Source organism: Salvelinus fontinalis, chromosome 1, assembly GCF_029448725.1.
Source record: "Salvelinus fontinalis isolate EN_2023a chromosome 1, ASM2944872v1, whole genome shotgun sequence".
Taxonomy (NCBI): Eukaryota; Metazoa; Chordata; class Actinopteri; order Salmoniformes; family Salmonidae; genus Salvelinus; species Salvelinus fontinalis.
In genome coordinates, this window is record NC_074665.1 from 41,561,495 (window position 1) to 41,575,441 (window position 13,947).

The 13,947-nt window shown below is 42.3% G+C and overlaps 1 protein-coding gene across 2 annotated transcripts; it reads left to right on the plus strand.

Annotated features, from left to right (window-relative positions):
* The first annotated feature begins 1,188 nt into the window (after positions 1 to 1,188).
* On the plus strand, positions 1,189 to 13,516 carry pkmyt1 (protein kinase, membrane associated tyrosine/threonine 1). 2 transcript variants are annotated; one of them, XR_008759308.1, is made up of 9 exons: positions 1,189 to 1,459; positions 1,823 to 2,305; positions 2,456 to 2,693; positions 2,990 to 3,275; positions 3,423 to 3,529; positions 4,647 to 4,819; positions 6,712 to 6,932; positions 9,398 to 9,599; positions 12,727 to 12,815. XR_008759308.1 is itself a non-coding variant. In XM_055921625.1 (8 exons), exons 2-8 carry the CDS (start codon positions 1,934 to 1,936, stop codon positions 13,130 to 13,132), a joined length of 1,803 nt encoding a protein of 600 aa, XP_055777600.1. In that variant the 5' UTR covers positions 1,189 to 1,459; positions 1,823 to 1,933; the 3' UTR covers positions 13,133 to 13,516. The 2 variants fall into 2 exon arrangements, 1 of the variants encoding a protein (XP_055777600.1); XM_055921625.1 differs by lacking the exon at positions 9,398 to 9,599 and having other exon boundaries at positions 12,727 to 13,516.
* The last annotated feature ends 431 nt before the right edge of the window (positions 13,517 to 13,947 follow it).

Sequence of the window (13,947 nt, forward strand, 5' to 3'; positions counted from 1 at the left end):
AAACAGAGTTCGGTACTGTGTAATCAGTGAGGGTAAGCAGAAGTGGTCTTGTGATAATTGTTTCTTTCGGCTGGTCAAAGGGAGAAGGCGCTCCCCGATAAACAAAATGGGGCAAGAAATGTTAATTGATTTGCTCTCGAGGGCACCATTGAAAGGAGTGATTACTGGGGTTGCAGTAAATGTAAAAGTTGACCAACTGAAGGTGAAGATTCCCAGTGTTTGTGATGCTCGTCGTTTGGTGCGACGCAGACAGGGTAGCATGAGTGGTGAAACAGAAGAGTCATTGTCTGTTCTTTTGAGTTTTGATGTTGAGTCTTTGCCCGACGAAGTGATGTTAGGAAAAATAAGTTATCCTCTACAAGCTTTTGTGCCGAATACATTACGTTGTTACAGGTGTCAAGCTTCTGGACATGTGGCAGCAGTCTGTAGGAGGGAGGTTCCTAGGTGTGAGAAGTGTGCAGAAGGGCATGAGACTAAGGAATGTGTAGTATTGGAGAAAGTAGTGGTATGTGTTAAATGTAGGGGTGCCCATGAGGCTGGGGATCAGAAATGTCCCGTGCGAGAGAGGCAGGTTGAGGTTTCCAAGGTTAGAGTAAGGCAGAAGTTGCCATATGCTGAGGCAGTGAAGAAAGTAGAGGAAGATGGGTCAAGGGGGAGGGATCCTGAGAGGGGTGTGTGTAGTAGATCTGTACCAGTACAGAGGGATAGGCCGACAAGTGACATGTTTCAGTAAAATTAGATTTTTAGCATTTTATAGCAATGGTTATCAACTTTACTGCAGGGATGGAACGTAAGTCACAGAAAATTGAGGTGGTGGCAGCTGCATATTCTACGGAATATGGGTGCAGAATTGCGTTAAAGGCGTTGCATGGTCAATCTGATGTCTGAATTGGCCGTGCAGTATTTACAGTGCGAGACTTGACATCAGAAAAGTTACAGGGTGTGTTACGTGGTGGTGTCACATTCTTTCAAGTTGTTGGCATGAGGTAGGACTAAATAGTGGAGTAAAGGTGTGTTTTCAAAATGTATTTTTTATTTTATTGTGAGTGTAGTGTTAGATGGTAGGGTAATTGTTTTTTTGTTTTTTTCAAGCAAAGCATAAGGGAGTTGTACTCCAGTCTCGTAGGTGGCAGTAATGCAACATATATTGGATGCCAACCGCAGTTAAACCTCATCGAAGAAGAAGTCCTCCGGCCGCCATATTGGCTGCAGCTAACCGTACTTGATTGAGGCGGGGAAAGTCGTTCTCCTCTGGTTCAGAAACATACATCTCTTTTGCATGAAATACAGTCTGCTTGACTTGGATAGGAGCTAGCCAGCTCTATTTGCTAACTATCGAACATTAACCAGTATATTTTAATCTAACGATGACTTTCGTGTTTCTCTGGTCATAAGAATGCTACGTTGATGACTGTCACTTGGAATTAAGCTGTTCATTTGATAGATTTCTTCCAGTTTGGTAAGTAAACTTCTTTTGGAGGGCTGGCTAGCTATTTTTTACATTGAATAATGCAATTTCCCTGTAATGTTAATGTTAAGATTACCCAAATAGATGGCAAGGCTACAGTTATTTGCTGACAACGTAAATTTATTTACCAGAAATAAAATCAATGACGTTTGTGCCAGCTTAGTTGGTCAGTATAAAATGGCTATTTGACTGACACGTCACCTATATAGTTCAGGCTATTATTATTAGCTACCTAAAGTGGTATTGATTAGGTTGTCTTTCACAGATATGGTATCTGTTTTGCACACAATGTCAACATCACCTTGTCTTGACTATGTTGAAATCACACTAATGTTGACCTTTCTATTTTCTCAGCTCTGAATCTCAAAACGTGTGCTCAGAAACTCAGGATCCTATGGTCACCATACCTTCCCTGTCACTTCCCAGGCCATTGACCCTTTTTTGATCCCTCGACATCTCCAAGCCATGTCTGTGTACTTGGAAACGAAAGTGGCCACCACACCTCTCCCCCTCCCCACCCACTTCTCCAAGGCCGAGCAGTCCTTCTCCCTTAAGAAACGCCGCCTTCCCTTCTCTTCATCCTCCGCCTCATCTCAATCGCCTCCCGCCCATATCTCACACTCACTACCCCCGCGCCCCCCGTCCAAGGGCTGCCCCCCTCTGAGCCGGGTCTTCCCCCAGCGCCCCCCGTCCCCCTGGTCTCCCCTCTCCCACTCCCTCATCAAATCTCCCCCTCCGCTGTTGCTGTACGACCCCGGCAGACAGCAGTCCTACTTCAACCAGTGCTTCACCAACCTGGGCCTGCTGGGAAGAGGGTCCTTCGGTGAGGTGTACAAGGTGAGTGGGAACTGTCCAAAACGGAAGCACAGGAAATGAAAATATCATTGTTTAAAACTTTTTTTTTATCATGTCAATCAACATCTTCAATGTGGAGAGCCTAAATAACACGAGGACAAGATCTCAGAGCTCCACTTGACCACTTCCCAGGTGCTGAGCCTCCAGGACGGGCACCACTACGCTGTCAAGCGTTCAGTCCAGCGCTTCAGGGGCAACAGTGAGCGCAAAAGGAGTATGCGGGAAGCTCAGAACCACGAGCGCCTGTGCCCCCACCCACACATCCTGGGCTTTGTGGCAGCCTGGGAGGAGGGGTGCCGCTTGTACATCCAGATGGAACTGTGCTGCACCAGCCTGCTGCTGCACGCCGAGGCCCAACCTTCCAGCCCAGGTCAGTCAGTAAAAATTGGAAAGGTGCACTGTGTGACACATCATATGTTGCATACTACTGTTCTATGGATGTGATATGTGAATGGCGGTGAAATTAAATGTAGTTGATGTGAATTTCTTTGTATTTCTTTATAGTTCTTGTTACCTATTTCTATGACATATTTGGGGTGTGATGATTTCTGTTGATACACTTTGTTTGACCGCCACTGATGCACAATACGGCTGTGCTAACAATACCTGAGGAATGTAACCCTGTATGTGTCCATAATGACACATTTTTCTCCCATTACTCTACAGATGAGCCTGCTGCGTGGGCATACCTGTGCGACCTCCTCTCGGCCCTGCACCATCTTCACACCCGCGGCTTCGCCCACCTGGACCTCAAGCCAGCCAACGTGTTCCTGACGCGCTCTGGCCGCCTCAAACTGGGAGACTTTGGGCTGGCACTGGAGCTCCGAGGGGAGAGTGTCGCCGCTGGCCTGCCGAAGGGGAGGGAGGAGGAGGATGTCCAGGAGGGTGATCCCCGATACATGGCCCCAGAGCTGCTGAGGGGCGAGTATGGCCCTGCTGCTGATGTTTTCAGGTGATGATGCCGGTGCTCCCTATACTCCCTAATAATGGAGGATGTGATTCCCCTTTATGATGTGAAGTGCTTTGAGCACCTGGTGAGGAAAAAACACGATTTATATCTAATCAATTAGTAATAATGAGACTTTACTGTTTCTCTCAGTCTTGGCGTGTCCATCTTGGAGCTGGCTTGCAATATGGAGGTGCCGAAAGGGGGAGAGGGATGGCAGCAGCTCAGACAAGGCCGTCTACCCGCAGAGTTTACCAATGGTAATGGCAGCTTTTCTTTTTTTTTTTACAATATATTTATTGGCATTTTTTTTTTACAATTTAACAATCATCAAAATATGACACAGATAATGGGTAATGGCAGATTTTACACATCTGGGGCCGTATCCACAAAGCATCTCAGAGAAGGTACTAGGAATCCTGTTAACCTGTTTTTAAGACAAAAAAAACTCAACTCAGAGTAGGTTTTAGGATGATGTTCAGACACTGCTCAAACTCTGAGCCAGGAGTAAAACTCCTCATAAAAGTTTCTCAGGTGCTAATCACGACAGTTTGAGGTACCGCAAAGGAAAGATGGTGATGACGCTCATTGATATTCTTACAAATTATGGGGAAAACCCAGTTGCGGTAAGACATCGCCACAGCTGTGAACACGCTTCGGACAACCACGTTGAATGTAACTGTACATCAAATGTTGCAATGATAAAATGCTTCATATAGTTTTTGCCTGACACAATCTCTGCCTAGTGAAATAGGCCTCGTGAAATCATTGTCAAAAGCCCAAGAGTTGCGTGTAGGTTTAGATTATTTATGGATTGATCATATCCTAGAAATATCCAATTCGTTCAACAAATCCAAAGCAATTGCATGTGACACAGGAACCACTGACTCACTGCCTTTTTTTTATTATCAAGACACCTGCTGGTAACTTTTAACTGGTTAGGACAGCTCATGGACAACTTATTTTTTAAATTTATTTATTTTTTAAACCAAATAGGGTAGGGTAAAATGTCTCTTAGCACTTACAACCAATTTTCTACTCTGAAATGCTTTGTGGCTACGACCCCAGGTCTTAAGAAAATATATACGATACGCATGTTGGATTGACTTTCAATGTTATACAAGATTTGCCCGTTTGATTTGTACTCCTCCTTTTTAGCAGTGAAATTCACCTGCACACTGTCATGTCCTTCCATGTGTTTGTCTAATATAGAAAAGCAATCGGGAGCATCAGTGTAAAGGAATAATTTTGTTCATATGGTTTGCACCTGACAAGTTTGTCTCAAGTCTGGACAGTCACATTTTATGCGTAATGCCTATTAGGGTCATCCTTTTTATCCTAATTTTCTGTTTCCCGTTATTGTCTGTGTACTTCCAGGCTTGTCAGTGGAGCTGCAGACTGTGCTGCGGATGATGCTGGCCCCAGAGCTGTCTGTGAGGGCCACCGTGCCCGAGCTCCTCACCCTGACAGTGGTCAGGAGACACATGTGGAGGCGCCATGTCTCCCTCCTCCTCCGCGAAACCCTGCTCACACTAGTCACCTTCTGCCAGGTTGGTAAACCCAGCCGCCATAACTTTCCGCCTCCCTCTAAACTGCGATTTAACTATAATAATATTACTTTTCATTTATAAAGCATTTTGTTCAAACTCAACTGCTAACCAGCATAAGAAAATATATTTTAAAGTAGCTATGATACACATGTTGGATACAGGGATGCAAACTAGTCACCTTTCGGCAAAATTTGCCGTTTTGAATCCAAAATAGGTGACCTACGTGATTCGTGTAGATCCATTGAGAAAAGTTGGGTGTGGGGCGGCTTTGGATCACTACTGGCTGTAAGCGAACGAGTGATGTGCGTTTGGAGCAATACTGGCTGTATCCAATGTTCAGCTAATTGTTCACATAACAACAGAATACAGCACGCGACTGAAGAGAGAAGGGACAACCAATTTGCTAGTTACAGCATCAGCGTGCGCTCTGGAAAGACAGCAGAGAGTAGAAATGCAGTTTGCCGGTTACAGCAGCACGTCCCCTGAACGATAACGAAGAGGTAGGGGAGAAGCCTGACCACGGGGACAGGGGTGAGAAGGTGATGGAGCGTACTTCATGAGCTGTAACTGGAAAAACAACTGGCATTTGGAAAGTTTGAGGTGGTGGAACAAGTATTGTTAGCATTGTTAAGTATCTTGCTAGCTGGATCGAATTCTCCGTTTAGCTAGCCAGAGAAATGTTGAGCAACATTAGCCAACTTAACTGATCAAATAATTGAGTTTATGGTGTGAAAATTAGTTGGTTAATAAAGTCAGACAGCCAACATTAGCTTCTAATATTACATCAGATGAGCTAACGTTAGTAACCTAACCAATTCGCTATAGTATTAACTGGTATATGACTCCTTGCTGTTCCTCAATTTACAACGGTTTAGTTGCTTACCAGGACCCTGGCAATCTGTGTGAAATATTAACTAGCTAACTAACTACTATCTGTGAACTAATGTTTTCCCTCTACAGTATGTGGTTAATTTTCATAATGAGAGAATTAGTTGAAAATGAGGCATTGCTTGTTAAACAAGTGGATTCAGGGATCAAGTGTAGCTGGGCCTGGCTTAAGCGTGATGCCACTATGGAGGTGAAAGGAACACCACACACTTTCTCACTTTTTCAATACAGTGGATAAAAAGGGGTATGCCAGGTGTACTCGCTGCCTGAAAGAGATCAATTATGCCAACAAAGGGTATCATGTTCTGCTGGCACATTGTAGAACAGATGTCCACAGGCAGAAAGTATATAATGTGCAGTGTAGTCCAAAGATATTGCTTTTGTTGTTGAACTTGACACTATCACTTGTGTGTGAGTGAGGGGGATTATGTTTTTTTTTTACTCAGTGAACATTATTTTTGCACATGTAGCCTTGTGCACTTGATCGATGTCTACCATAGTGGCCACTATAATAGAGCAAAAAGAGTGCCAGTTAGTTTCATTCTATTTCTACTTTAAGGTCTTTTTTTCCCCCAAATGCAATATTTTAGATGTGTGGTCACAAACGTTCTATAAAGGCCGTCATGGCTAACTGCAATATTAATGTATTGTTTTTTTCTCAAGACTTGTGTCGTTTGCTGTAAAGTCTAGGCAACAAATAACATTGGATTGCTTTCTTTAAGTAGTTTTTTAGGTGAGAGTTAGGTTCACATTAACCCCTTTTTATTTTACACATAGACTGATCATGTAAATCATATTATTTGTAATTTAATTACTTAAAACCTGCATTTCCCCCTAGCAGGGATTTTTCTTCCATGTTTCAGTGCACAAAATAAGTGTCTCCTTTTTGGGCCCTCACCAGTTTGCATCCCTGTGGATAGACTCTCAATGTTGTTCAAGATGGACTTGTTTGATTAGTACTTCTATTCAAATAAACTTGTGTATCTTCTACCTTTCTCTTTTAGTCTATTTTATACTCTGGTTGGGGGCTCTTCTCCTCTCTCAACCTCCCGTTCCTTCCACGCTGGACGCCCCCTTCCCCGTGCACCCCTCCAAAGGAGAGTTCGGAGCTGGAGTTCATGCTGCCCCCCAGTACCATGATGCACACTGACTCAGGCAGCCTAGAGGACGTGGTGTTTTTGCCCGACGCCCTAGGCCCGGAGCACTCCCCCACCTTCTCTCACAGGTAAATGACAAACTCTGAACTGACACGAGACCAGATAACATCCAAATGAGATTGAGCATTTGAGATAATGATTGGGAGGGAGTTCTCCATTTAATGCAACCTCATTGTCTTTTTTTCCTGCATATTCATATACACTGAGTGTACAAGACATTAGGAACACCTGCTTTTTCCATGAGACTGACCAGGTGAAAGCTATGATCCCTTATTGTTAAATACTCTTCAATCAGTGTAGATGAAGGGGAGGAGACCGGTTCAATAAGTATATTTGAGGAATGGATTGTGTATGTTTGCCATTCAGAGTGAATGGGCAAGACAAAAGATTTAACTGTCTTTGAATGGGGTATGGTAGTAGATGCAAGGCGCACCGGTTTGAGTCTGTCATGACTCAACGCTGCTGGTTCCAGCCGACGACCTTAGAGTTCCACTTCTTTCATCAGAAAAACTAACTGCGATTGCAGTGGGCTAAGGAATGAAAACAGTAGACCCTGGAGAATTGGAAAAACATTGCCTGGTCGGAATCCGGGTTCCTGCTGATGGGAGAACTAGGGTATGGAGAAACGCTTTTACTCAAGTGGGCCCCTTGATGGAAGTGGAGCAACGTTTGAATGCCACAGGATATCTGAACATCATTGCCAATCAGGTGCATCCCTTAATGGCAGTAGTATATCCATCTGCAAATCAGTTTTTTTCAGCAGGATTATGCCACAAGGCTAGGATTGTCCAGGAATGGTTCCATGAACATGACTGTGAAGTCAGCTTACTGCAGTGGCCTGCCCAGTCACCAGATCTCAATCCAGTTGAGCATCTGTGGGATGTGATGGAATGAGCTATTCAGAGTAGAGACCCACTACCAGCTAACTTGACACAACTGTGGGAAGCATTGGAGTCAACATTGGCCAGCACCCGTGGGGAACGCTTTCGACACCGTTTAGGATCCATGCCCAATGAAGTGAGGCTGTTCTGAGGCAAAAGTCGGTGCAAGTCAATATTATAAGGTGTTCCTAATGTTTTGTACACTCAGACTACTTCACTGTCAATGGATAATATACAGTACCAGTCAAAAGTTTGGACACACCTATTCATTCAATGGTTTTTCTTTATTTTTACTATTTTCTACATTGTAGAATAATAGTGAAGACATCAAATAACACATATGGACTCATAGTAACCAAAAAAGTGTTCTTCAAATCAACATTTATTTTATTTCTGAGATTATTCAAAGTAGCCACCCTTTGCCTTGATGACAGCTTTGCACACTTGGCACTCTCTCAACCAGCTTTAAAAAATATATACATTTTATTAGGCAAGTCAGTTAAGAACAAATTCTTATTTACAATGACGGCCTACCAAAAGGCCTCCTGCGGCTACGGGGGCTGAAAAAAAAAATGTATACATATATTTAGGACAAAACACACATCACGACGAGAGACAACACTACATAAAGAGAGACCTAAGACATGGCAGCAACACAACATGGTAGCAGCACAAAACATGGTACAAACATTATTGGGCACAGACAACAGCACAAAGGGCAAGACGGTATAGACAACAATACATCACGCGAAGCAGCCACAACTGTCAATAAGAGTGTCTATGATTGAGTCTTTGAAGAGATTGAGATAAAACTGTCCAGTTTGAGTGTTTGTTGCAGCTCGTTCCAGTCGCTAGCTGTAGCGAACTGAAAAGAGGAGTGACCCAGGGATGTGTGCTTTGGTGACCTTTAACAGAATGTGACTGGCAGAAAGGGTGTTGTATGTGGAGGATGAGGGCTGCAGTAGATATCTCAGATGGGGGGAGTGTGGCCTAAGAGTTTTATAAATAAGCATCAACCAGTGGGTCTTGCAACGGGTATACAGAGATGACCAGTTTACAGAGGAGTATAGAGTGCAGTGATCTGTCCTATAAGGAGCATTGGTGGCAAATCTGATGGCCGAATGGTAAAGAACATCTAGCCGCTCGAGAGCACCCTTACCTGCCCATCTATAAATGTAATCTCTGTAGTCTTGCATGGGTAGGATGGTCATTTGAATCAGGGTTAGTTTGTCAGCTGGTGGAAGGGGCCAGAAGAGAGCTTAGGGCATTTAGAGCACAGGCCAGTGCTGGTGGTGGCTGATAACACCCAGACACAGTCAACAAAGAGTTATTTGAAAGTTTTTAATATGTAAAACCAGCAAATCAAATTGTTTAGGGACAGACTTGGTGGAGACAACCGAGCACTGAAGGTGCGTTTCAATTAACAGGTGTGCCTTGTTAAGTTCATTTGTTGAATTTCTTTCCTTAACTTCTTGCAACTATAGGGGGTGCTGTTTCGCATTAGCATAATTTGCACTACACATTAAACGGCTTCCTACTCAATTCTTGCTCGTACAATATGCATATTATTATAATTATTGGATAGAAAACACTCTCTAGTTTCTATAGCCGTTGGAATTTTGTCTGTGGGTGACCCAGAACTCTTTCTACAGCGAAATCCATGACAGGTACTGCGAAGGTCTGAGAGCGAAGGTCTGAGAGCGAAGCTCTGGTCTGAGATCAGTTTAAAGGTCTGTGTGTATCCTATGGAACGACATGAACTGCACCCGCCTTCCCCTGGATGTCAGTAACCAATGAGAAGTGGAATGGGCTTCCTAGGTAGCTCTCAGAGGTTATAAAAGGCTAAGGAGTGAGGTACGCCTTCCTTTCGAAGCTGAGCATTACGCAGAGAGGGACCTCAGGATGCCATTTTCAAACGCTCATTTACCAACGTTAGATGTATCCGTCTGTAATTTAATTTGATATAGGTGTTAGAAACATCATAACAAAGCTATTTTAAACCGAGTTATATCAGATTATGCGAGTATATTGCTATTTTTCGGAATTTCCTCAGTATTGCGTCTTGAGGATTTGGACACGTTGGGGCAAAATAGCTATTGTTAGCTGCTATATCAGAAGTTGAATGCAACGTTTTACAACCAAGCAACGATTATTTTGGACAAAGGACCACCATGCCAAGATTCTGATGGAAGCTTGTCGAAAAGTAAGAGCTATTTATGATGTTATTCCATTTTTATGTGGAAAAATGTAAACTCAATAATGGTGAATAGTGACGCCGTTATTGCGGCACTAGTCTGGCTGTAACGCACACTGTATGTCTAGTAACGTTAATTTTAAAAATCTAAATCTAACTATGCATTAATAACTAATGCATCTTTCATTTCATGTCCAACCTGTATTTTTTTAGTCAAGTTTATGAATAGTTTTTGATAAAAATAGTTGTATTTTAAAGATGGCGCTGGGCAGATTGCTTGAGTAGTTGGACAGTATTTCCATTGTGTAAGTACGATTTGTGCCGCTAAAATATGCACATTTTCGATCAAACTCTATATGGATTGTGTAATATGATGTTACAGGAGTGTCATCGGAAGAATTCTGAGAAGGTTAGTGAAAAAATGAATATATTTTAGCGATATTTACGTTATCGCTCTCTTTGGCTAGAATCAATGCTCTGGTAATGTTTGCACATGTGGTATGCTAATATAACGATTTATTGTGTTTTCGCTGTAAGACACTTAGAAAATCTGAAATATTGTCTGTATTCACAGGATCTGTGTCTTTCAATTAGTGTATGCTGTGTATTTTTACGAAATGTTTTATGATTAGTAATTAGGTAATACGCGTTGCTCTGTGTATTTATTCTAGTCAGTTGTGATGTTGGGTGCAATTGTACACTATGATTTATACCTAAAATATGCACATTTTTCTAACAAAACCTATCCTATACCATAAATATGTTATCAGACTGTCATCTGATGAGTTTTTTTCTTGGTTAGTGGCTATCAATATCTTAGTTTAGCCGAATTGGTGAATAGCTACTGGTGGAGAGAAAATGGTGGACAAAGAAAAATGGTGTGTTTTGCTAACGTGGTTAGCTAATAGATTTACATATTTTGTCTTCCCTGTAAAACATTTTAAAAATCTGAAATGGTGCCTTTATTCACAAGATCTGTATCTTTCATTAGGTGTCTTGGACTTGTGATTTAATGATATTTAGATGCTACTATTTAATTGTGACGCTATGCTAGCGATGCTACTCAGTGTGGGGGGTGCTCCCGGACCCGGGGTAGGTACTCGTGAAAGGTTAATGCGTTGGAGCCAGTTAAAAGGCACACTTTTAACCAGCTTGGCTATCACAGCATTCTGCAGCGATACACCATCCCAGCTGGTTTGCGCTTAGTGGGGCTATCATTTGTTTTTCAACAGGACAATGATCCAAAACACCTCCAGGCTGTGTAAGCTCTATTTGACCAAGAAGGAGTGTGATGGAGTGCTGCATCAGATGACCTGGCCTCCACAATCACCTCACCTCAACCCAATTGAGATGGTTTGGGATGAGTTGGATCACAGAGTGAAGGAAAAGCAGCCAACAAGTGCTCTGCATATGTGGGAATTACTTCGACTGTTGGAAAAGCATTCCTCATGAAGTTGGTTGAGAGAATGCTGAGTGCAAAGCTGTCATGAATCTAAAATATATTTTGATTTTTTTTTACACTTTTTGGGTTACTGCATGATTCCATATGTGTTATTTCATAGTTTTGATGTCTTCACTATTCTACAATGTAAAAAATAAATAATTCCCAAATATCTTCTAAAAATAACTTTAAATGGATTTTGTTGGGTTTTCAATGTTGCAGAACCAATTCAATTTTTATTTAGAAGATAAAGACAAATGGCACGGACAGAATTATTGGCACCCTGGAGCTAGGACTTGGTTGCACGGACTTGGTTGCACAGAGTTTGGCCAAGCTAACTGACAAAAAAGGCTTCTTGTAGCCATCAATGAGCTTGCTGGGCCAAATTGCCAGTAGAAATGTGCACTCTTCAGCAGCAAACTGTTCTAATTCTGCAATGTTGGAGGGGTGCCCTCCACCGACTGCTGTTTTCAGCTTTCGCCATACGTTATGGATAGACTCTTCGCTGATGACTCCAGAACAGTTCAGCTTTTCTTCTTGAACTATTCCAGTGTGCTTTTGATGTGTTTGCTGGTTGTCCTGCTGGAAAACCCACAACATTCAACAGACTGTTTTTGGACACTTGGTTGAACATTGCACTCTAAAACACCTTGATAGTCTGCTGATTTCATGATGTCTTGCACATGTTCAAGGCCCCCAGTACCAAAGGCAGCTAAGAAAACCCACAGCATTATCGAATCTCCTCCATATTTTATTGTAGGGAGGATGTTGTTTTCTTTGAATGCTTCATTTGGTAGTTGGTCAACATAGAAAGAACCCACAGCTGAAGGAGGCATAAGGCCTGATTTTAAATGTCTCAAAAACCCACCTAAACAAGCCTAAATCCTGGGGAAAGTTAGAGCTATTTGCCAGTACAGATCAGCTCAGTTTACTGATGACCAAATTAAGCATTAAATGAAAAGAACATCCTCCCTACAAACAAACATGGGGGAGATTTGATAATGCTATATGGTGTTGCTTTGCTGCCTCTGGTACTGGGGGCCTTGAACATCTTGGCAGAAGGTTTTGTAACAAAGTCTTTTTTTATATCAATTTATTTGAGAAATCAGGAATTACTTAAATGCAAGGGTGGCAATATATTTGCCGCAACTGTACCTATTAAGCTAAAAGAGTCAACAATAAAAAATTATTAAAATAAAATGCAATGTTAGCACTGCTGCTGAAAAGGTATAGTGAGATCAATCTTTTGTCCATCCTTTCAGCCACAGTTACTCAATAGAAAAAGGCTTAACTTATATTTCACTTATTATTTCCCTTTGACATTCACACAATTTCTCATTCAACAGAATCAAATCCCGGCTATCCATGGGAAGCACCTCCACCCCTTTGCCAAACTCCCCTCCAGTATTCCATCAACTCAGTCCTGCCCACACCCCTACACACTCTGGTCACATCCACACACCTTCACGTAGCCTCAACCTCGCAAACACACCCTCCAGCATCCACTCAGACAGATCCCACCACACAATGACAGCACTCACAGGGTCCCCCAAAGACACAGGCTCTCACAGACTCAGCCTGATAGACCGGTCCATGGACGCACACAATCAGCACAACACATCCACACACACTTCCCAATGGCCCGTCCGGAACTGGGTCCGCTCAGAGCCCCTCCCTCGACCCAGCTTTGAACCAAAGAACCTGCTCAGTCTGTTCGATGAGACGACTTCTACGTTGGAAGGACAATCCTGAGAACGAGACTGTAAATTGTGTAGAACGACGACATACGAACTCCGGCTTTACATTGTAATAGATGGAGAACCACTGGAATGAATTGCCATATGTATTATATAGTTCTCAGTTTGTTTTTAAAATGCCTCTTTCGAACAATTGTTTTGCTTGAAATTTGTCAATTTTGTTCTGCTTTTATGAGTTAATGAGTTCTTACTTCAATTTGTAATTGCTTGCATTAAAAGAATGGGTCAAGTGATTTGATGCAGTATTCCGTTATGAACTTTTCATGTCTTTGTATATTCACAATCAACTATTTTGGTGAAGGTGAGAAAATGTTTAATAGCTCATATTTACTGCTATAATCCATGACTCAAATCCAATTAAAGAGACGTTGGAAGCTTATCCTGTGTCTTCATACTCAATTGATTACATGTGATCCATAGATGGGGGGGGAAAAATGTAGCTCAAATATTTACTGAAAATAATATAATTGCAATTCACACACATCTAGGCATAAGGTTAGTGTTTCCACACGTCCATATCACAGCACTTGTTTACGGAAGACGTAGGCGGCCACCTGTGCTAATTAGCATGCTCCGAACACCTGCATGTAAGCTTAACCCTTGTCTGGTGTTCATGTTTTTGTTATTCACCCAATGTTCGTGGGTCTGATGGACCCACAACATTATTGGGTTTTTGAAACAGTACAGCCGTAACAATTTACGTAAAAATACTTAGATGTTGACATATCATTTACAAGAAATATTGACAGCATACATGGTTAAAATTTTACCATTTACCTCTGCTAGATTACATTTATCAATGAAATCACT

What these genes read in the sequence shown, in the direction of transcription:
- pkmyt1 (XM_055921625.1), top strand. Translation starts at nt 1,934, where the DNA reads ATGTCTGTGTACTTGGAAACGAAAGTGGCCACCACACCTCTCCCCCTC. An exon ending in GGCCCAACCTTCCAGCCCAG is followed by an intron (nt 2,694 to 2,989) that starts GTCAGTCAGTAA and finishes ATTACTCTACAG; the next exon opens with ATGAGCCTGCTGCGTGGGCA. An exon ending in CACTAGTCACCTTCTGCCAG is followed by an intron (nt 4,820 to 6,711) that starts GTTGGTAAACCC and finishes TTTCTCTTTTAG; the next exon opens with TCTATTTTATACTCTGGTTG.